General features: G+C 43.7%; 1 protein-coding gene across 1 annotated transcript in view; it reads left to right on the forward strand.

The window, feature by feature from the left end:
• The window catches only part of rsrc1 (arginine/serine-rich coiled-coil 1), a 233330-nt gene extending 212289 nt beyond the window's left edge, over positions 1–21041 (forward strand). Inside the window, exons 8-10 of the mRNA XM_024444418.2 lie at positions 17290–17396; positions 18714–18830; positions 20758–21041. Coding sequence (XP_024300186.2) covers positions 17290–17396; positions 18714–18830; positions 20758–20850 — 317 coding nt within the window. The 3' untranslated portion in view covers positions 20851–21041. The remainder of the gene's footprint in view (positions 1–17289; positions 17397–18713; positions 18831–20757) is intronic.
• Positions 21042–21730: the final 689 nt, after the last annotated feature.

Here is a 21730-nt window from a genome sequence, read left to right on the forward strand (position 1 = left end):
TGATGTCGAGTTTGTCCCCCGTTTGCTGCTATTAACGTCCTCCACTCTTCTGGGAAGGCTTTCCACTAGAAGTTGGAACATTGTTGCTGGGACTTGCTTCCATTCAGCCACAAAAGCATTAGTGAGGTTGTGCACTGATGTTGGGCGATTAGGCCTGGCTCTCAGTCGACGTTCCAATTCATCCCAAAGGTGTTTGATGGGCTTTAGATCAGGGCTCTGTGCCGGTCAAGTTATTTCACACCGATTTCGACAAACCATTTCTGTATGGACCTTGCTTTGTGCACAAGGTCATTTTCGTTCTGAAACAGGAAAGGGCCTTCCCCAAACCTTTGCCACAAAGTTGGAAGCACAGAATTGTCTAGAATGTCATTATGCTGTAGAATTAAGATTTCCCTTCACTGGAACTAAGGGGTTTAGCTCAATCCATAAAAAACATCCCCAGACCATTAGTCCTCCTCCACCAAACTTTACAGTTGGCACTGTGCACTGGGGCAGGTAGCCAAACCCAGATTGGTCTGTCAGACTGCCAGATGGTGAAGCATGATTCATCACTCCAGAGAACGTGTTTCCACTGCTCCAGTGTCCAATGGGGGCGAGCTTTACATGACTCCAGCCGACGCTTGGCATTGCACATGGTGATCTTAGTTTCGGCCATTCAAACCCATTTCATAAAGCTCCCGACGTACAGTTCTTGTGCTGATGTTGTTTCAAAAGACAGTTTGGAACTCGGTTGTGAGTGTTGTAACCAAGGACAGACGATTTTTGCACGATACACGCTTCAGCACTCAGCGGTCCCGTTGTGTGAGCTTGTGTGTCCTACCACTTTGTGCCTGAGCCGTTGTTGCTCCTAGACGTTTCCACTTCACAATAACAGCACTTACAGTTGACCAGGGCAGTTCTAGCAGGGCTTAAATTTGATGAACTGACTTGTTGGAAAGGTGACATCCTATGATGGTGGCACGTTGAAAGTCACTGAACTTTTCAGTACGGTCCATTCTACAGCCAATGTTTGTCTATGGAGATTGCATGGCTATGTGCTCGATTATATACACCTGTCAGCAACGGGTGTGGCTGAAATAGCAGAATCCACTCGTTTTAAGGCGTGTCTACATAGTTTTGGCCATGTAGTATATGTCTGATGTATGTATTGCTGCCCTGACTTTTGGTTTTAGCTATGGAGTGTGATGCTACACACTAATACCAGGGTTCAGGCCAGTCTGACTCTGTCAGATGTAATGGCTGTGGTTGTCAAACCCAGTGCTCACACTCAAAAAAGTGAATGTATGTTTCATAATGAGAGCGATCAGATCTTTCCACAGTATTTCCCCACCACTAGCCCTCCTTGGTGAAGATTTGAAAAGGTGCAGATGAATCAGGTGTAGCGTGTGCATGTGTGTGGCAGAGAGAGATCAAAACCGGGGCTCATTAGACTGTTAATTCCCCTTCTTTTCACATGTGCAGTTGTTCAGAGGAGCAGGTGACAGAGGCTATAACATCATGCAGTCAATATGGAAATTAGTGTCAAATGCTTAATAACCTCAGCCATTCCCACGCACAGCCATGCCTGTTCAAAGGCATTGTGAATCCCGTGTGTGACTGCAGGATGTTATAAAGGCTAGTGTTGTTTTCCTGTGGTTTATATCTCATATGCTGATAGTATGACGGTAAGGTATTTGAGTCATATGAACCTCTGTCCCTATCATCACAAACTGCTGGCAGATTGGAAGATCATATATTTTAATGAGAAGTTCAATAGCTTTTTAACCCATCTCATTAGAAGAAATATATACTATGGGCTTGCTCTTTTGGCATTAAAACGAAATAACTGTTTGTTTAATTATGCGGTGTGTACGATGGGTCACGGGTTGGGGTGTGTACCTATCTGTGTGTGTCTGTGTTCTGGAGTTAGATGGCGATTAAATATTCAGAGGGGTTGCTCCCCCTCACCCCGACCCTGCTGCGGCCATTAACACATCATCACCATATAACTAGCTCTGTTGTCAATCACCAGCCCCATGCTAAAGAGGCAAATGTCTGGTCTTCATCTCTGGCCTGGCCGTAGAACAGAAAAAAGAGAAGTAACAAGGGAGTGACTGGGAGAGAAAATGGCCAAACCAACAGAGATGCCTTTTCTTTTCACCTTCTCCTGGAGAGGAGAACGTAGTACCCACATGGAGAAACGGTCGTACATTTAGTGTTCTAAACGTTACACCTAGCTTGAATTAGAGTGCTGGTTAGTGGTTAGCCTTGCCTTCGTCTCTGGTAGTAGGCCAATCTATCTGCATTCATTTGCAATGTTTGAATTCATATTTTGTTGAAGTCGAACGGTGTGATTCTGACCCATTTTAATCATGTGTAACACATCCTAATGTTTTCGCTAACCTACCCTTTTATTACACCGCACGTAAAAGTGGGCGTGCAATACGGGCCACATGCGCTATCACGTCTTATAATAAATTATGGGCTCCGTATTCTAATTAAAAATAATAATTAGGCTGCTGGATAACAAACTCCTAATCTTCATGTGCCTCAATTTGTATCTTTGGTTGTAATAAAAATGTTAAAAATCAGGAAATGAGAGGAAAGTGAGAGTGAGATTGGACGGACGTTGGACGCTTTAATGTAATCTTCCTGCAAATCAAATTATTTGACCTCGAAAGCCTAACAATACAAACTCCTACCGGACTGCTGTTAAATATTTAGCATGCGCCCTGTCATGAATACAAATGGGGCGCAAATTAGAATCTACAGGCGTCTGACCCCCCTATCACACCCGGGGAGCACTGGGGCTCTTGCTGCTTTAAATGTTTTAATTACCGGGCGGGCAGGAGGATCCTGCTGCAGCAGCACTTGAAGGACAAGCAGAGATATTCAGCACCTGGTAAACATCGGTGTTCCTGTGTCGATTATCTCTCTGCATCAAGTGTAATGTGGGAGATGCGCTGATGATGAGACACGGTGAATAATGTCAACGAATTGTCATGCACTTGTCATTTGGCCTAATGCCATGTTGCTACTGTAGGCTATACATGGTGGATACATTTTCCTATTAGGCTCTTCTTCCCGTAATATCTAGGGTATATTCTTGATGCTCCGAGAAAGCATCCTGTAATTTCTATTGTGGCTTTGACAGAATATCATTCACAGTGATTTTGATGTAAGAAAATCTGGTTTGTATTGACCTGCTATCGATCCTGGGGTGGACTCATCACTTGTCGTTTAGCGGCAGTGCTTTGCGATGGATCACCTTATTTGGTTGTTAATATGTTCAATATCAATACAATAAGGTCTTGACCATGTTGAGGAATATTACACTGACAGTTCACCCGGTATAGCGTTTGTTTGGTTCTTGGATTAAAAAGGTGAATGAATACTGCCTTATTTGGAGTGGCCAATAATTTACGCATTTATAGGCTACAGTAGATGTAAACGTTGTAAATGCTGACTTTACAGAAACAACTGACTTCACAATATCGTCGTCCATGTAGGACTATTAGCCTACTTATTCCACCGACATTTTTGTCTCTCCTAAATGATGTTTGATTTGGAGTCGAATTGGTGTCCACCAGTCGATTCAACGTCCTTTTATTTTCTTCCCCCTCCCCATTCAGTTTTGCTGTTGGGCAACCCCGCATTGAAATTATTAGTTATGCCTGGCTTGTAAGCAGTTAATCAGAGTTATGGACCCTGGGGAAATACATTTGGCAGAAAATCAGTGTGAGAAGATTTAATTATCACGCGAGACCTTTTCCCTCAGCTGGCCCAGTGAACCCCAGAAACTCCCGCGCTGCTGCAGCCAAATGTGCGCGGACGCCAGCCTTCTCCCAATTTGTTCCCGCGCTCAGTGATAAGCCAAGCAATTACTGCTTTATTGATTTTTCATTACCGCAAATTTAAAGTTTTTTTTTTCACTCTTTGAAAAGCCATGGTGGGTGAGTAAGTGAGGCCCCTTTCTACCCCCTCCATCCTTCCCTCTGAGGTTCAGGGGATCCGCGTGTCAAATTCTAATAACTCCGGGTCGACCCCTGTTGTTGTCGGATAATGTGATGCCACACGGCTTTCTCAGTGTGGGACACCCGGGGACGCAACCAAACGTCAGTGCATGGAGGGGTATCAACCGAAATGTTTAACTTGCCCTGTGAAGCAAAAAAGGAAGCAGCCCGCCAATACCTTTAGTAGTGTCCTATTAGCCCACATTATCCAGATGTTGCGCGCGTGCCTCCACTGTGCATAGCACAGGTCAAGTGGATGGATGATTGACAGCACCCTTTCACCCGTGTTGATCACTAATCGTTTTACGGGTTACCCTTATCAATTACCCCATTGTCTGTGGAGTCTGTGGAGTGATGAACCTTCCTTCATATGTCACCAAAATCACAAGAAGAACATATTGATGTTGATACTGCATTTCTGTCACTGTTTTAGAAATGTATTCCTCTTTGTTGCTATCATTCAGACATTGAAAGTGATATCCTCTCAATTAAATAAATCTGATTTGTATAATATAATTAATATGATAATAATCAATTGTCATTGGTATTCCATATTTAGTTGCTGACCAGTAAAAGTCTACAAGTACATTATATTTCATAAGAATTTGAAATAATTGGCTAGGTCTCCCTTGTAATTAAGGTCTTTTGACTTCAACAGGATTTCTTGGAAAAATGAAGGTAAAAAAAATAAACATAAGAAATAATTAAACCTAAGAATGCCCTTGATTGTGATCATAATGAGGTATGATCTGACTGTACAGTGCCTTCAGAAAGTATTCATACCCTTCATACCATTGACGTAGTCCACATTTTGTTGTTACAGCCTGAATTCAAAATATATTAAATGTATTTTTTTCTCCCACCCACCCACACACAATACCCAATGACAGGGAAAAATCTAATTTATTGAAAATGAAATACAAAAATCTAATTTACATAAGTATTCACACTCCTGAGTCAATACATGTGGTGAGTCTTTCTGGGTCAGTCTCTAAGAGCTTTGCACACCTGGATTGTACAATATTTGCACATTATTATTTTTAAAATTCTTCAAACTCGCTAGACAGCCATTTTCAAGTCTTGCCATGGATTCTTAAGCCATAACATTCAATGTCAACTTGGTGAGCAACTCCAGTGTATATTTGGCCTTGTGTTTTAGATTATTGTCCTGCTTAAAGGTGCATTTGTCTCCCAGTATCTGTTGGAAAGCAAACTGAGCCAGGTTTTCCTCTAGGATTTTGCCTGTGCTTAGCTCTATTCTGTTTCTTTTTATCCTAAAAAAAAATCCCTAGTCCTTGCCGATGACAAGCATACCCATAACATTAACAAAATAATAGATAAACAAAAAATTATGCAGCCACCACCATATGTGAAGAGTGATACTATATGAAGAGTGGTACTCAGTGACGTGTTGTTGGATTTGACCCAAACATCATGCTTTGTATTCAGGACAAAGCATGGACATTGCTGTGTTTTTTGCAGTTTTCTTTAGTGCCTTAATGCAAACAGGATGCATGTTTTGGAATATTTTTATTCTGTACAGGCTTCCTTCTTTTCACTCTCCTTTCGGTTAGTATTGTGGAGTAACTACAATGTTGTCGATCCATCCTCAGTTTTCTCCTAAACAGCCGTTAAACTCTTAACTGTTTTAAAGTCACCATTGGCATCATGGTGAGTACCCGGAGCGGTTTCCTTAGTCTCTGGCAACTGAGTTAGGAACGACGCCTGTATCTTTGTAGTGACTAGGTGTATTGATACACCAAAGTGTAATTAATAACTTCACCATGGTAAAAGGGATATTCACGGTCTGCTTTTTCAAAATGTTGACCCATCTACCCTTCTTTGTGAGGCATTGGAAAACCTCCCTGGTTCTTGTGGTTGAATCTGTGTTTGAAATTCTCTGCTCGACTGAGGGACCTTAAAAAGATAATTGCATGTGTGGGGTACAGAGATTAAGTAATCATTCAAAAATTATGTTAAGCACTATTACTGCACATAGAGTGAATCCATGCAACTTATTATGTGACTTGTTAAGCACATTTTTACACCTGAAATGATATATGCTTTCCATAACAAATGGGCTGTTAAGACATTTAATCTTTTCATTTTTAATTAATTTGTAAAAAATAAAATGAAATCTAAAAACATAATTCCACTTTGACGTTATGGGACAGTGTGTGTAGGCCAGTGACACACAATCTCAATTTAATCAATTTTAAATTCAGGCTGTGACACAAAAAAAAGGAAAAATTCAAGGGGTGTGAATACTTTCTGGAGGCACTGTGTGTATTGTGTGTGCCGTTATATGAACCCCTAGACGATGGAGTGGTAGGGCCTGTCTGTGTCTGGACAGGGTCACACTCACATTGAGAAGTATGCAGGCGCAGGATGGCCAGGCTCTCTCACAAACACACACACACACACTGCTGCTGCGGGAAATCTCCCTGGGTGGCAGCCAGCCATGTGGCCCTCTAAAGTTTTTATTGTCAGACAGAGTTCATAGACGAGCCTGGAGGCGGGTCCTGTTTTTCTACCCTGTATAAGAGTGTTTGTAAATGCGTGTAGATGCCATTGCTCCGGTCAGGTTTCAAGGTGGGAAAGGGGTTTCCTGGGACAGGGTTAGAGTGTGTGGGGTGTGTGTGGGCGGGGTGCTCATTCGCACCTCATCAAGATGTAACCGGTGGTCCCAGACAAGACTGAAGGGGCTGTGGGGGACTAGGACTGGGGGTGGTAGAGCAGACCACTACGGCTGGGATAGGGTGACACTGGGTGACATGTAGAGGGGAAGGTTCACAGCCAGGACTTCGCAGGGCCAGGGCCCACCCCCAGACCTGGCTAGGGAGGGAGGGTGTGAATGAGTGACTGGGCTAATATGATGTGTTCTGTCAGTTTTCTCCTCGAAAGCAGAGAGAAGGGAACCTCAGTTTTATGGTTGTCATTCCATCCAGAGGTTGTTTCACTTTAGATATTGAAGAGTTTAATATTTTAAACTTATTTATTTATTTTTAAATCTGAAATGAAAATGATTTACAAACAATCACACAGGCACATTAGTTAGTTGAGTATCATCTATATTCACAATAGGCTTAGGTTCACAATCCGGTTAGGTTGTTCAGGTAACAGTTTGGTCTAGTGGGACACGTACTTGCTTCAAATGACAATTGAATTGTAATTTGAAAATTGACCCTTTTTACCACTGAAAAAGGAACTCATCATTCCTAAAGCCCAGTTGCTTGAATGCGTCATGAGGTCAGTCTTTTTCTGTGTTTCTGTCGTAAGTCCTACTTCAATAAGGTAAAGTGCAGGGTGATGCCGGTAAGGTAATCAATTAAGCGTCTTAAGTTTATTAGGCTAAGAGGGGTTGGGGGGGAGTGGCACATGTTTAATTACCAGCCCCCCACCCAGGACCCACACACACCCCTCATCATGGCCATGACCTTTCGCAAGTTGAGATGGTCCAAAGGAGATCCTGAATCTGTCTACGTAGAACCAGCCAGAGCCGCCTCAGGTTTGGAGAGGGAGAGAGGGAGGAAAATGGGTGAAAATAGAGAAAGGAAATCAATTATGGGGTGGTGGTTAGACGTCAACAAGGCTGTAGGTCACCAGTGTTTGTGTGTGTGTGTGTGTATGTTGTTTTCCTGGATTCTTGATTACATCATTTTCATTTTAAAGATCGTGCTCCAATTAAGAAATTAGTTGTCCAGGTGTTTCTTTAATTACCGGATCTGTTCTTAAGACATGCTGAGCAGACATGCTGACCAGACCAGGACGAGAGTGAAGAGCACTGCCCCCCACCCAAATCACTCACTCTCTCGCTCTCTCTCTCTCTCTCTCTCACACACACACACACACACACACACACACACTTGCGTACACACACACACGTGCACATACTCACACGCTAGCAGTGCACACTTACACACTCATAGTGTTCAAATAACTTTATCAATTAAATATACTGGTAAATTGTATCTTATTTCTCATAAAGGGTATTACTCCATGTTTCGATTAAAGCTGGACTGCGGTTGAAACATGCATTTGAATCAGCCGTTAAGCAAGATCATGTTTGAACATTACAATAAAATAATATTTTAGTATTGCACTCCTTCATAATGCACATGCACTAAAACACACTCATACACACAGAGAGGGTCTGGTCTTGAAGACGTCACGGTTCAGGCTGTGAAAGCTTCACATTTTAGTGGCACGCCGTGATACAGCACAGACACTGGCTGTCTGCTGACACCCTCACCTTACAGACACACACAGACAGGGAGTCACACAAACACACACACACACACACACCTGTCTTTAGTTAACCCACAGTGCAGTCTGCACCCCTCACCCACATATCCCACCCTCCTTATCCCCCCATCTAACACCCACCCAGCTTGACAGTGCACTGGGCAGGGTAAGTGGACAGATTCGAAAACCCACTTCCTTTCATGGTAAATAGAAGGCTTATGGCTCAAGTATTAGGGCTGCGTCTTAAATAACAGCCTATTTCTATTTATTGCACTACCCATAGGGCTCTGGTCATAAGAAGTACAATATAGGGCATGGTGTCATTTGGGACTCAGCCTGGGAGCACTGTAATGCGGTCTCTTGTGACTCTAGCACTGCCATTTGAATGTGTTGTGAAAATAGGACGTTTTGAATTTGCATTTGACATCTTTAATAACCAGATAAATATAGGTATTGCTGTCTGTCTCCTTGTGCTGTTTCTGTCTATGTGTACAGTCATGGCCAAAAGTTTTGAGAATGACACAAATATTAATTTTCACAAAGTCTGCAGCCTCAGTTTGTATGATGGCAATTTGCATATACTCCAGAATGTTATGAAGAGTGATCAGATTAATTGCAATTAATTGCAAAGTCCCTCTTTGCCATGCAAATTAACTGAATCCCCAAAAAACATTTCCACTGCATTTCAGCCCTGCCAAAAAAGGACCAGCTGACATGTCAGTGATTCTCTCGTTAACACAGGTTGACGAGGACAAGGCTGGAGATCACTCTGTCATGCTGATTGAGTTCAAATAACAGACTGGAAGCTTCAAAAGGAGGGTGGTGCTTGGAATCATTGTTCTTCCTCTGTCAACCATGGTTAACAGCAAGGAAAAGTGTGCCGTCATCATTGCTTTGTACAAAAAGGGCTTCACAGGCAAGGATATTGCTGCCAGTAAGATTGCACCTAAATCAACCATTTATCGGATCATCAAGAACTTCAAGGAGAGCAGTTCAATTGTTGTGAAGAAGGCTTCAGGGCACCCAAGAAAGTCCAGCAAGCACCAGGACCATCTCCTAAAGTTGATTCAGCTGCGGGATCGGGGCACCACCAGTACAGAGCTTGCTCAGGAATGGCAGCAGGCAGGTGTGATCTGCACGCACAGTGAGGCAAAGACTTTTAGGGGATGGCCTGGTGTCAAGAAGGGCAGCAAAGAAGCCACTTCTCTCCAGGAAAAACATCAGGGACAGACTGATATTCTGCAAAAGGTACAGGGATTGGACTGCTGAGGACTGGGGTAAAGTCATTTTCTCTGATGAATCCCCTTTCCAATTGTTTGGGGCATCTGGAAAAAAGCTTGTCCGGAGAAGACAAGGTGAGCGCTACCATCAGTCCTGTGTCATGCCAACAGTAAAGCATCCTGAGACCATTCATGTGTGGAGTTGCTTCTTTAGCAAAGGGAGTGGGCTCACTCACAATTTTGCCTGAGAACACAGCCTTGAATAAAGAATGGTACCAACACATCCTCCGAGAGCAACTTATCCCAACCATCCAGGAACAGTTTGGTGATGAACAATGTCTTTTCCAGCATGATGCCATAAGGGAAAAGTGATAACTAAGTGGCTCAGGGAACAAAACATCAATATTTTGGGTCCATGGCCAGGAAACTCCCCAGACCTTAATCCCATTGAGAACTTGTGGTCAATCCTCAAGAGGGAGGTGGACAAACAAAACCCCACAAATTCTGACAAACTCCAAGCATTGATTATGCAAGAATGGGCTGCCATCAGTCAGGATGTGGCCCAGAAGTTAATTGACAGCATGCCAGGGTGGATTGCAGAGGTCTTGAAAAAGAAGGGTCAACACTGCAAATATTGACTCTTTGCATCAACTTCATGTAATTGTCAATAAAAGCCTTTGACACTTATGAAATGCTTGTAATTATACTTCAATATTCCATAGTAACATCTGACAAAAATATCTAAAGACACTGAAGCAGCAAACTTTGTGGAAATTAATATTTGTGTCATTCTCAAAACCTTTGGCCATGACTGTATGTATGATTGTTGTGTTTTGTGTGGGTCCCAGAAAGAGCAGCTATCGCTAAAGTCACAGCTAATGGGGAATTCACATTGAAACAAATAATAGGTGTTGCGTTATCAAATGTCCTCCACTCTATTAATTCACCCAAAAAAGCATAGAAATAAGAATGAAAAGAATGGACTTGGAATCTCTGACTGTGGCAATTGACTGATAAACTCATGGGTACACTCACAATGGCTGCCTGGTATTGTAATGCAATTATTTCCACGGTATTTAGCAATGTTTTATCAACTGATGCTGGATTGCCATAGTAATGTAGAATGTTCATTCAAATAATACTAACTCGACAAATCACAGCACAGATTGAAGGGTACAGTTCCTGCTTTTACTTCCTGGCATGGGTACCCTCAAAATGGCTGCCAGTACACCCATCATGCCACCATTGACTTGAATGGAGACGCCTTTAATATGAATTCTTATTTCTATGCAAAAGAGTGAGTGTGAAAATGTGTGTGTGCGCGCGACATGGCATCATTCTTTATCTATCTGATCCCAAGGTCTATAGCCATAACAGACTGCAGACAGGTGTGGAGTGTCACCCCACTGATTATAGGGGTTGATTGAGGAGAGAGAGGGAGAGGGAAATTAGAAATAGAGATGTTGGAGGAGATAGGAGGGGCTGGGCGCGTGGCGGCGGTGTCTGCCTGTCATTAGGCTCTGTGTTAGGGTAATTCATTCATTATTGGTCCCTTTATTGAGTGAAGAGTGGAGATGATGCTTATCTCTCTAGGAGACATCGGCGAGGCCAGGACGCACACGGTGTCTGTCCTCAGCTACTCTGACTAGGACACTGGCTGTCAATATGGGGTCACGTACTCAGGAAAAATTCTGGGCCGGAGATCATCCATCCAACCTTCATCTATCTCTCCGTCTGTCTATCCTTCCAACCTTCAACCATCTGTACATCCATCCATCTTAAACCCTACTGAAAATGTAGGGGCTCCCAGATTTACACAGAGGTCGGTGGTCATGATTGGTGTATGTGGGACATTAGTGTTGTGACAAGCGACTTCAGGGGTCACACTGAAAATGACAGTGATCAAGGAGAGGGTCCACCCAGGGCAATTGACACAGTGATAAGGATGTTAGGATCATGGGAGCTCGGCACACGTCGCTTACGTATAGATGGGACGTGTATGTTTTGAGGAGGAGGGGATGCTTGGTTGATAAGGAGCTGTGTGTGTGTGTGTGTGTGTGGTCCCATGGGGACCCTGCGATGCGGCTGTGGCAGCATCATTAGAACAGCTCGGGCCACCTGCTGTGGTACTGGGCGGTCCCCTCCCTCCCTTGGACATCTGGCCCAGGCTGCCACTGTGTCTCCCCTGGTGTGACCCCCAAAACCCCCAGCCACAGGGGCCAGCATGACGTGTTAGCATGCATAGCACAGCAGCACTGTAGATCACAACACTTCAACATAACACATCACAGAGCAGAATGTAACATCACACAACAGCACCCCACGGCAGCATGCTCTGTCACAACACAACAGTTCAACGTAAGACAACTTGTCAGACAACACAGCAAAACAGTACACATCACATAAGAGCATATAACAACACAACCAAACAAATCCGATCACAGTACAGCTCAACATAGCACATATCACAGCTCAACACAACACAATATCCGTCTTATTATTTCTCCCCCCTGAGTTGGGTTATCAAGTGTATGGGTGATCCCTCTCTAGAGGACAAACAGCTTTGTATCACTCTATTATGGGACAGCTTGCACACACACCCCTCTTTTTCCAATGATGGTTCTTGGAATGCAATGATAGTCAAATCATCTCTGTGGTTCATATAATGATGGGTTGAGTCAACTTGCACTGGTTTTTATCTGCTGTTATTTACCCATCTGATGTTATTTTCTCTGTGTTACTCTTTCTGTTTCTCTCCCATTTATCTTGCTTACCACTGCCTTTTTTCCCTTGCTCTCTCTCTCACTTTCTCTATCCAACTCCCTCTCCTCCCCTCATTGAGATCTCATTTGTCAAGGCCGGGAGCAGCAGACAGGCAGCAGGGTATTAGTTATGCAAATATTGACGTGCCGCTTTGGCCTGGTAGCTATCAATTGAAATCAGCAAATCGATGGGCCTAATAGCTCCTCATTACGCACTTGATGCATTTTCAGGGCTAGCATCAGAAGCTGTCAGCGCGGCGTAATCAATGCAGTCCAGAACTATTACCTGACCACCGGGCCAGACACATTTTTAATAACCCGGCCTTTGTTTCTGTTTTTGCTTTTTCTCTGGGCAGCGATGGGCTGGCTAAGAATGTGTTTTAAGATTTTCTGAGTCATCTGTGAGGAGATACATACCTGCAGGTAGCACTCACGTGTGCGTGTGTACGCACACATTACTAACACCTACACACACAATGGCTTTGGTTTACACTGATGAAGAGCTAAGCTAAATCACTGGGGGTTCACTTTGGGGGACACTCCCAAACAGACAGGGCCAGATGGATAGATTAAAAATGTGTCTTTTAAGGGTGAATGCTGGTTAATGGATTTTAAGATTCTATTGAATTGATATGTATCCTCATGCATAAACTCAGAGTTCGGGCAGATATATGAACATTGTACAGTTGGCCTGGTTTTGCTCCACTGTTGCTTTATTTCAATAATCGGACATTTGGTTTGAACGTGGATTTTTGGGTTAGTGATAACTTGGATGTTTTCGGACTGAGAAGATCAGTGTTCATCCAATTTGGTTTGGACATAATCCCAGACCCAGTCATGTATTAAACAACATGTTTAGGCCTCAAGAAGGAACACTTTGATGCGTAAGGAAGTGCTACAGTATTTCAGTGTATAGCTATCTCAATGCCCCCTAGCGCTGAATGAAATGAACTGTTTGATGCCAAGTGAACCGTGTGTTCAGTGTACTTAGCTTAGCGTGAGGTTACGCAAACAACAAGAGCAACCCACAGGTAGGCCAAGACCCACAGGGGATCCACCAATAGGAACATAGCTGCTCCGGTTGCTCTGTTACCCTAGCGTACCGGTAAGGAAGAGGGTAAACAGAGGTGAGTAAAAGTGTGTGTACAGTATCTGTGTATGTCTCTCTGTGTGCATGTGCATGACTGTGTGTGTACATCTGCGTGTGTGTGTGTGTTGTGGCAGGGATAAATCATTGGAGGCGAGGGTTATTGGAAATGCAGGGAGATGAAAGACTGAAGAAGCCAGTAATTGCCTTAAAGATCAGACTACAAAGCATTACTTTAGATTTTACTAGGCCAAGCCGGCAACAAAAGAGCGGGTAATTTATGAGCTCAGTGTAAAAGAATAGCATAATTGCATTAAAAATGTATGATAATGAGCCCTAAAATGGGGAAGGTGGTTATTATGAAAGTTTGTATTCATCTTCCGCAGCTTGACTGATGGCTAGTGGCATGATTAATGCCTTAATTTCTATCAATTAGCGAGCAACAAAAAAATCGAATGCGAGGCGATTCCCCTAAATTGAGCATTGAATTACATATTTTACTGCAGTGATAAGAGGGGAGGGGGTAGGGGACTCTGGTACTCATTGGAGCCGGGACACTGATGAGGGAGGTTGTGTGTTTCTGTCTGGCTGTCTTTTGCTGTAAGTACTGTACATGCAATTTCTTTAATGATGTTTGTGATAATACAGTGTTATTTTATGAAACAACAGGGGTCTTGCTCTGGACCGACAGGACCACGTAGGATCATTCCCTGTGGTAAGCGCCAGCCATCCCAACCGAAGCCAGCTCTACTCTGTCAAACTACATCCGCCATGTCAACAGTAGTCACATTTTTTTGCCGTTTTAACCCGCTCACATTTTTTATTTCTTATTTTAATGTCACCATTAGGGTGGTCTTTGCTTGTCTTACCGCAAATATAACTCCAAAGCACCTTTTTGAATGTACTTTTAATTTGTGACCGACCTCGACACAACGTACAGTTCGTTTCTCTTATTTATTTGCTCGGGCAAAATGAGTGCCGTCGTAATTTAGCTTGCGAGGTATGCGCTCAATTACTGGAATTAATCATTAGCAGCAATATATTCTGCTCTCGCTGTTACTGATTGACACAAGGCTTGACAAACGGTCTGGCACTGTAAAAATCTGGAGTAAAACAGCGCTATCCTCCGTTTGGATTCTGTCACTGCAGCAGAAATGACATCTTGCTCTCCCTCTCTCTCTCTTTCTCTCTCTGACACACACACGCACACACACACACACACACTTTGTCCCGGATGGCTCAGGAAATCTGCTTTCTTTCATTGGTGTTACTGATTTTCTCTCCTCTCCACCTTCTTAATCAATGAAGTAGACAAACAGCTATTTTGAGGGCACAATACGCTATTGATTCCAGGTTGCTCATCAGGATGCTGTTGGACTAATTTTGGTAATGAGTTTGCAAGTGTTTTCTGCCCGTCCCACACACTTAACACACACACATGCACATACACACACAGCCTAAGAGGCAGATCAATCACTAACCATTATTAAGCTCATTATAACCAGTGAAGACAAGGATGAAAAATGTAAGGACTCTCAATATGGTCTAGTGTATTGATCATTCTGGTTTGACACCCCCAACAGGTCACTCATAATGGTCATAAAACCATTTAAAGGCCTACTTCACTGTTTACAGCCATTTTTGGATGGATAACTGTATGGAGAATCATACTGCAGTTGAATGAAAATATTGAGCCGTCGTTAACGTGCTGTACATTGAAGGCAGTCTTTCTAGTCTTTTCCTGTCTCTTTATGTCCCCCTCTCGCTTCTCTCTGTCTTTCTCTCATCGCCGACAGACGAGCCCTACCAGTAATGTGGGGACAATTGAGTCATGCCGCTAAATTAATTAGCCGGATAATGTGTCAATATTCAATATTAACTTTGACCCCTCTGCTCTCCACTCTGCTGCTCGGCCTGCGCGGGTATTGATTTTTGTCTGGTCTGTATCTGGTCTCAGCCTTCTCTCTCAAAGTCCATTATTTTTAATTTTTCTATGAAATACATATCTTTCCCCACTGACATCTGTCAAACCGCATATGGAAGTCATTTTATCTACCAATAATGTGTTTGTCAAAAAGTATGAGGCTTTAATGGATTCCGTGGGCCTCGTCCATCCACTCTGTCACCTGCTCGACGGGCTGTCATTGATATATCTGGGCAGATAGGGTGGGAGGGGGCTGCGGTGTGTGTGTGTGTGTCCTTTATTAAGACTCTTACCTCAGAGTGCGAAGGGTGAATTCATCGTTCACTGATTGAATAAACGGGATTCATGGTTGACCAGTTGAGGGATTTGTCTCTCCTTCAAACTTGGACACACACATATGCGCACAATACTCCTGATGATGCTGTGGCTGTCATGTGAAGGACAGGCCACAGTCTTCAGGAGGATATTGGGCCGGCGCTCCCGATCTCCCTCTTGCTGCACATTCATGGTAATAACTATTTTTGGAGAAGCCACATCTATTTTTCTTTCTCTTCTTCTCGTCACGTAACAAGACATACTGTCATGGATGGAAGGCTTAATTCCAGTTGTCAGTCAGTTGTCCAATTATCCCAGTAAATATAAATGGAAACAAAGTTTGTTTGAACAACATTATGTCCTCCTATTTTGTTACTTTTACCTCACTGTGTGTGTGCACGCATGCGTGCCTGCCTGCAGTGTGGACTGAGGCAAAAATTGAGAAGTGTGTCTGTGTTGCTGTGCCGCTCACATTTACCAAATGAAAACCAGAACAAATATGAATCTATTTATTAAACACGCGCCCCAGAAAGATCTGTTGTGACAATTTCTCTGTGACAGTTAATGGATGCATTTCATTCCTGTCATTAGCTCAAAATGGTGCGTCTTTGGTGTGAGTGTGTGTATTTGTCCGTGTGTGTGTTCTTGTGCGCACTCGATTTTACGCATCTGTGTTTTTCATTGTGAGCCATTACAGCCCACACCTGTTCATTGAAACTCTTTAATTTCCCTACCAGGTACTGTAGTCACAGCTTCTGTTATTGAAGCATATGCAGACTCACTGGAGGTCTCTCTCTGTGCACCTCTCTCTTCTACATGGAACTCAGACAGGAGTGTCTCTCAGATTGACAGCTAGATAGATGGAAGTGTGCAGGGGAGGATGAAAGGATAGGTAAGCGAGGGATGAATATTGACTGATTGGTGGAGAGATTGACAGGCGAAAGAAGAAAAGTATTGTTCAGACTCTTACAGCTCCTACCTTTCCAGACACGTTCATAAATCAAAAATGTGCCTTCCGCCTACGTCTTTTTAATTTGATGCGTACCATTTTGATTTATTTAGATTTTTTCACACTTTAAATAGTTTCATTGTAAGAGAATCTGCTGTGCTCACTGAGGTTTGCTTAAAGGGGGAATCAACAGTTGAAACAATAACATAGCGGACACCCCACCTCTGTTTTGGTAAACAGCTGAGGGATGAGCCTGGTGAAATGAAACTACTCTTAATTTCATAGACAGGGCTTTTGAGGCAATGACTGATCATCCAATATATCACAATTATAGTTTTCCTAAATATACTGTGATCCTCAGGTACATCCCAAATGCACTACTTTTGGCCCATAGGGCTCTGGTCAAAGTAGTGCACAATATAGGCAATAGGGTGTCATTTGGGATGGATCAACCTTCTCTGTTGTTTGTTTGTCTTCTTTCATGGAGGTAGGCCCCAGCCCTGACCTCTGTCAAGACCCCCTATCTAATCTCTCCTTTAAAATAATACAGAGATTTGGTCACATCAGAGATTTCTTAGCAGGTGCCAAAGAGCATTACTACCAGAGAACCTGGACATCAACCTGGAGTCAAGCATCCTAAATGTAATTTTGTTCACTTCCCCTGATGTCCCTGCTGTGTCAACGTGACTCGAGGGCGACTAACAAATCCCAGTGTGTGTGACCTCTCCCCCCCTAACACTGCTAACCTCTTCCTCCTCTCTCTCTCTCGCTCTCTTTCTGTGTTTCTGTTTCCAGAGGGGACGTCGCTGGCGGAGCAAGTGCGAAGGATAAAGGACATTGAGGCCATTGAGAGCGAATCCTTTGTTCCCCAGGCTTTCAAATCATCTCGAGACGGTGTCAAGGTGCGTTTTCTCTCCCTCCTTCACTTCTTTCACTCTCTTATTTGATTTTTCCCTCCCCCCTCCAGTTTTTATTCCATCTGTCCGAGGGCGGCTCCCGGACCCAAATTAAACCATTCCCATTCAATGCCGTTTGCTCCATCCGTTTGTTAAGGAGGAGAGAGGAGGCCTGCCGGGACTGTTTTTTTGATCTGCTCGGCCGCCACAAAAGCCACTGCGGCGGGCCTCTGTCCCTCGCCCTCTCTCTGTGTCGCCACAGACACAGCGGCAGAAGCACAGAAGTCATTATTGAAATGCTCCTGTCTGAGAAAACGTGGAGGATATTAGATTTGTTGGCAATCATTGCCGATCCTGGGAGGGTTAGGACTAAAAGGTGACAGTCCAAGTGGAGCTGGTTGATAGATTACACCAGGCACTGAGACCGGGACCTGTGTCTACCGCTCTGTGCTGTTGCTCTTTCTTTCTTTATCTCTCTCTCTCGTTCACTCATCACGGCTCTACCTGGCCCGTGTAAGTGGTGTGACAGGCTGTAAGTCGCTCTGGATAAGAGCGTGTGCTAAATGACCAAAGTTTAAATGTAATTGAGATACTTCTTGTAGTTAAGGGTCCTCAGCTCAGAAGCACAGTCCCTAACCGGAGGCTCCCAGGGGCCAAACACCTGCAGCCCTCTCCAGTTAGCACTCAATTAGCCACCGATGTACACCCGGCATCTTCAAATAGAGGCCCTAATAAAATAATGAGGATACAGGGTGTAAGTCAAGTTCTTAACCCTTTCCATCAGGCTTCACATACACTCTCCTCAGTTTTAGGTTTTATTTATTCACACCAAAGAAAAACAGTGTCCCTCCCAGCTGCAGGAAATGAATGTGTTAAACAAAGTTGCGCTCACACACACACAGCTCAGAAGACCCAGTTAGTACTTCAGACCTATACTCCCACTGCCATCTTCTGGCCAAACACGAAACTGCATCTGCTGGATTTGTCATTGCTCTGCACTAGTGGTGTTCTAGCTTGTTTGTGTAAGCAGCACATTTGCTGTTCTTGTCAGACAATTTGATGTGATGAATAAATGGGATATTACACTACTATACCATGTGATTGATATGTGTAATCTGACTTGGTGTGATGTAGAATTCCAAAATTCTGGTTACTTTCCCAAAATGCCTAGGTTTTTCCAGAAATGCCGACTAGACGATTCCTGGAATTAGGAGGGAATAAGCAGGAAGTCTAGAATCCCCTAACCAGGATATCTGGAGAACCTGGAAAGTTTGCAGCCCTTGTGTAATGTTAGATCAACTGGCATTCTGTATGTGTTTTTAGACCGAGTCAGTGAAAGTTGAGCAGGAACCGGACGACCCACCTCTGCTCCTAACAGACGTCAGCTCTCTACCTACCACAATCCGCTACAACGACAGCGACACGCTAGCACACCCCAGTGTAAGTTCTCCCCTATCACACACACGCACTCTTTTCTGATTGGGACACACAAATGCACACACACACACCGAGGAATATGAAAGGTTACTGGAGTATTGCAGAGATTGTCTCACGGTGTTGGGCCCACTTATCACCCACACATGTCCCCTCAGAATCTTTCACACACACACACACACACACCTACCCCATGACGATCAAACATTTCCATCCACACGGAGTCAGGCCTTAGAATAGGAAATGAAGCCTAACTTTAAACCCTACCCCCCTTGGAAGAGCTGTGTGGAGTCATTTATCTCACCGCGGGGGAAAGTGAGTTAGCCCTGACACATACAGATCAAGCCCACGACAGCCTGATCTATGGCAGCAATATGCCCCAGGCGGGGGAGAGCCAATCAGGAATAATGATTCCCCATTACCCCTACTGTAGATACTGTCATCTCAAACTCGTTACTGCTGCGACTCCCCAGAACCTGGGCCATGGGGGTGGGGGGGGGCTGATCTAGTCATCGTGTCGAACCCTAGATAACACACAGCGAACGGTGTACACCCCATACTGTGGTTTAGGCCGTGTGTGTCTGTGCATCGTCGTGTTTAAGGTGAGAGATGAGTGATTTACAAGGCCATTACACACCAGACACTGCATATTTAGCTCTCCTAAGCTATCAGACTCACGTTGGATAAATCAAACGTCATTATATACACACAGAGACAATGGATATGAAGAGATGGAGGTGATCTGTCTTTTGAAGGGGTTTTTCTTTGTCAGGCGGCCCGTGCTCTGTGAAAGGCTGCTGTGGATCTTTAGGGTGTCTTTAACCTCCAAATTGTAGAAAACAAAAAATAGAAACCTGCACTTCCATTTGCCTTAAGTGGGTTGTAATCATATGGTTCCCTTGACAAATGTTCTTATCAAGGCAGAGAATGTAGGCCTCTTGGTAGGGTTTCAAAATTCTAACAAAGATTTTGGATAACCAGGGAATTTTGGGTTCCTACTTCTTAGTGTGCTGCACATGATATTCAATGGGGAAAATAAATGATCCATTCTAGACAATAATCCATACATATACTAGACACACACATCTCCGGACAGTTTATTAGGTACACCCGAACCCCCCTTGGCCTCGAATAGCCCGAATTCTTTGCGCCATGGATTCTACAACCTGTACCAGGCAGGACGGGTCCATTGACAGGGTGGTGTACCTAATAAACTGTCCGGTGAGGGTACTTCTGTCACTCACCACAGCCATGCAGCCCCAGTAGTATCCCATCATGGCTAATCTGACCTGGGTTCAAAAAGTTTTTTTTTTTTAAATACTTTGAGCGTTCAATTGAGCCTGTCCGAAGTTCCTGGTGAGTGGGGTTTGCACTTTTGGGATTATTCCATTGGTTACGCTGTGCAAGCCACATATACACGAGTTGCTGGTCCATGTTGACTCCAATGCTTCCCACAGTTTTGTCAAGTTGGCTGGAATCCTTTGTGTACCATTCTTGATACACAAGGGAAACTGTTGAGTGTGAAAAACCCAGCAGCGTTGAGTTCTTGACACAAACTAGTGCGCCTGGCACCTACTACCATACCCCATTATAAAGCACTTAAGTATTTTGTCATTCACCCTCTGAATGGCACACACATCCATGTCTCAATTGTCTCAAAGCCTAAAAATCCTTCTTTAACCCATCTCCTCTTCATCTACACTGTTTTGAAGTGGATTTAACAAGTGACATCAATAAAGGATCATAGCATTCACCTGGTCAGTCTGTCATTGAAAAAGCAGGTGTTCCTAATGTTTGGTACACTCACTCATCCAAATTGACTTACAGCAGTGAGTCACCCCTATAACTTCCATGTCTGGTTGTTTGTGTGTTCTGTTATCTACCCATATGTGTCTAACCAGTGTCCTTTACTCCTTTCTGTGTTCTCCTCTAGTTGTTCCTGGACAAGGAGAAGGCCGAGGAGCTGTGGCTCAACAGGCTGATGTCCCTCCGCCAGGAGAGGCTCATGGGAAGTCCTGTGCCCTGATTGAACCAGCAGCTCCCCGGACCAATAGAATTGTCTGAACTGAGGAAACTTTGGTCCTGGACTAAATCCACCTGTCCTCACCATGAGTAGGGACAGGAGTTAGAAAATGTGCACTGTCTGTTGGCTGTATCAAACGTTGATCAATTGTGTTTGAGTTAAATTTGAATAAATATTCTCCCCGGTGAAGAAAAGCCTTGATTAGTAGACTGATTCCTGTTTAATAGACTGTTTGAACCTGATGTTTCTCAGGCTACAGTGCCTTCAGAAAGTATTCACACCCCTTTACTTTTTCCACATTTTGTGTTCCACTTTTAATTTAAAATGGATTAAATTGAGATTTTGTTGTCACTGGCCTATACATAATACCCCAGTTTGCTTAACAATTCACATCATGAGTTGCATGGACTGACTGTGTGCAATAATAGTGTTTAACATACTTTTTTAATGACTACCTCATCTCTGTACCGCACACATACAGATAATTGTAAGGTTCCTCAGTCGAACAGTGAATTTAAAACACCACAAAGGCAACGGAAGTTTTCCAATACCTCGCAAAGGGCGGCAGTTGGTAGATGGGACTTTTTTTTTTTTAAAGCAAGACATTGAATATCTCTTTGAACATAGTGAAGGTATTAATTACACTTTGAATGGTGTATCATTCAGTCACTACACAGGCATCCTTCCTAACTCAGTTGCTGGAGAGGAAGGAAACCGCTCAGGGAATATAATGACTTTAAAACAGTTACTGAGTTTAATGGATGTGATAGGAGAAAACTGAGGATGGATCAATAACATTGTAGTTACTCCACAATACTAACCTACTTGACAGAGTGAAAAGAAGGAAGCCTGTACTGAATATTCCAAAATGTGCATCATGTTT

This window comes from Oncorhynchus tshawytscha, linkage group LG14 (genome assembly GCF_018296145.1).
Source record: "Oncorhynchus tshawytscha isolate Ot180627B linkage group LG14, Otsh_v2.0, whole genome shotgun sequence".
In the NCBI taxonomy this organism is placed as follows: Eukaryota; Metazoa; Chordata; class Actinopteri; order Salmoniformes; family Salmonidae; genus Oncorhynchus; species Oncorhynchus tshawytscha.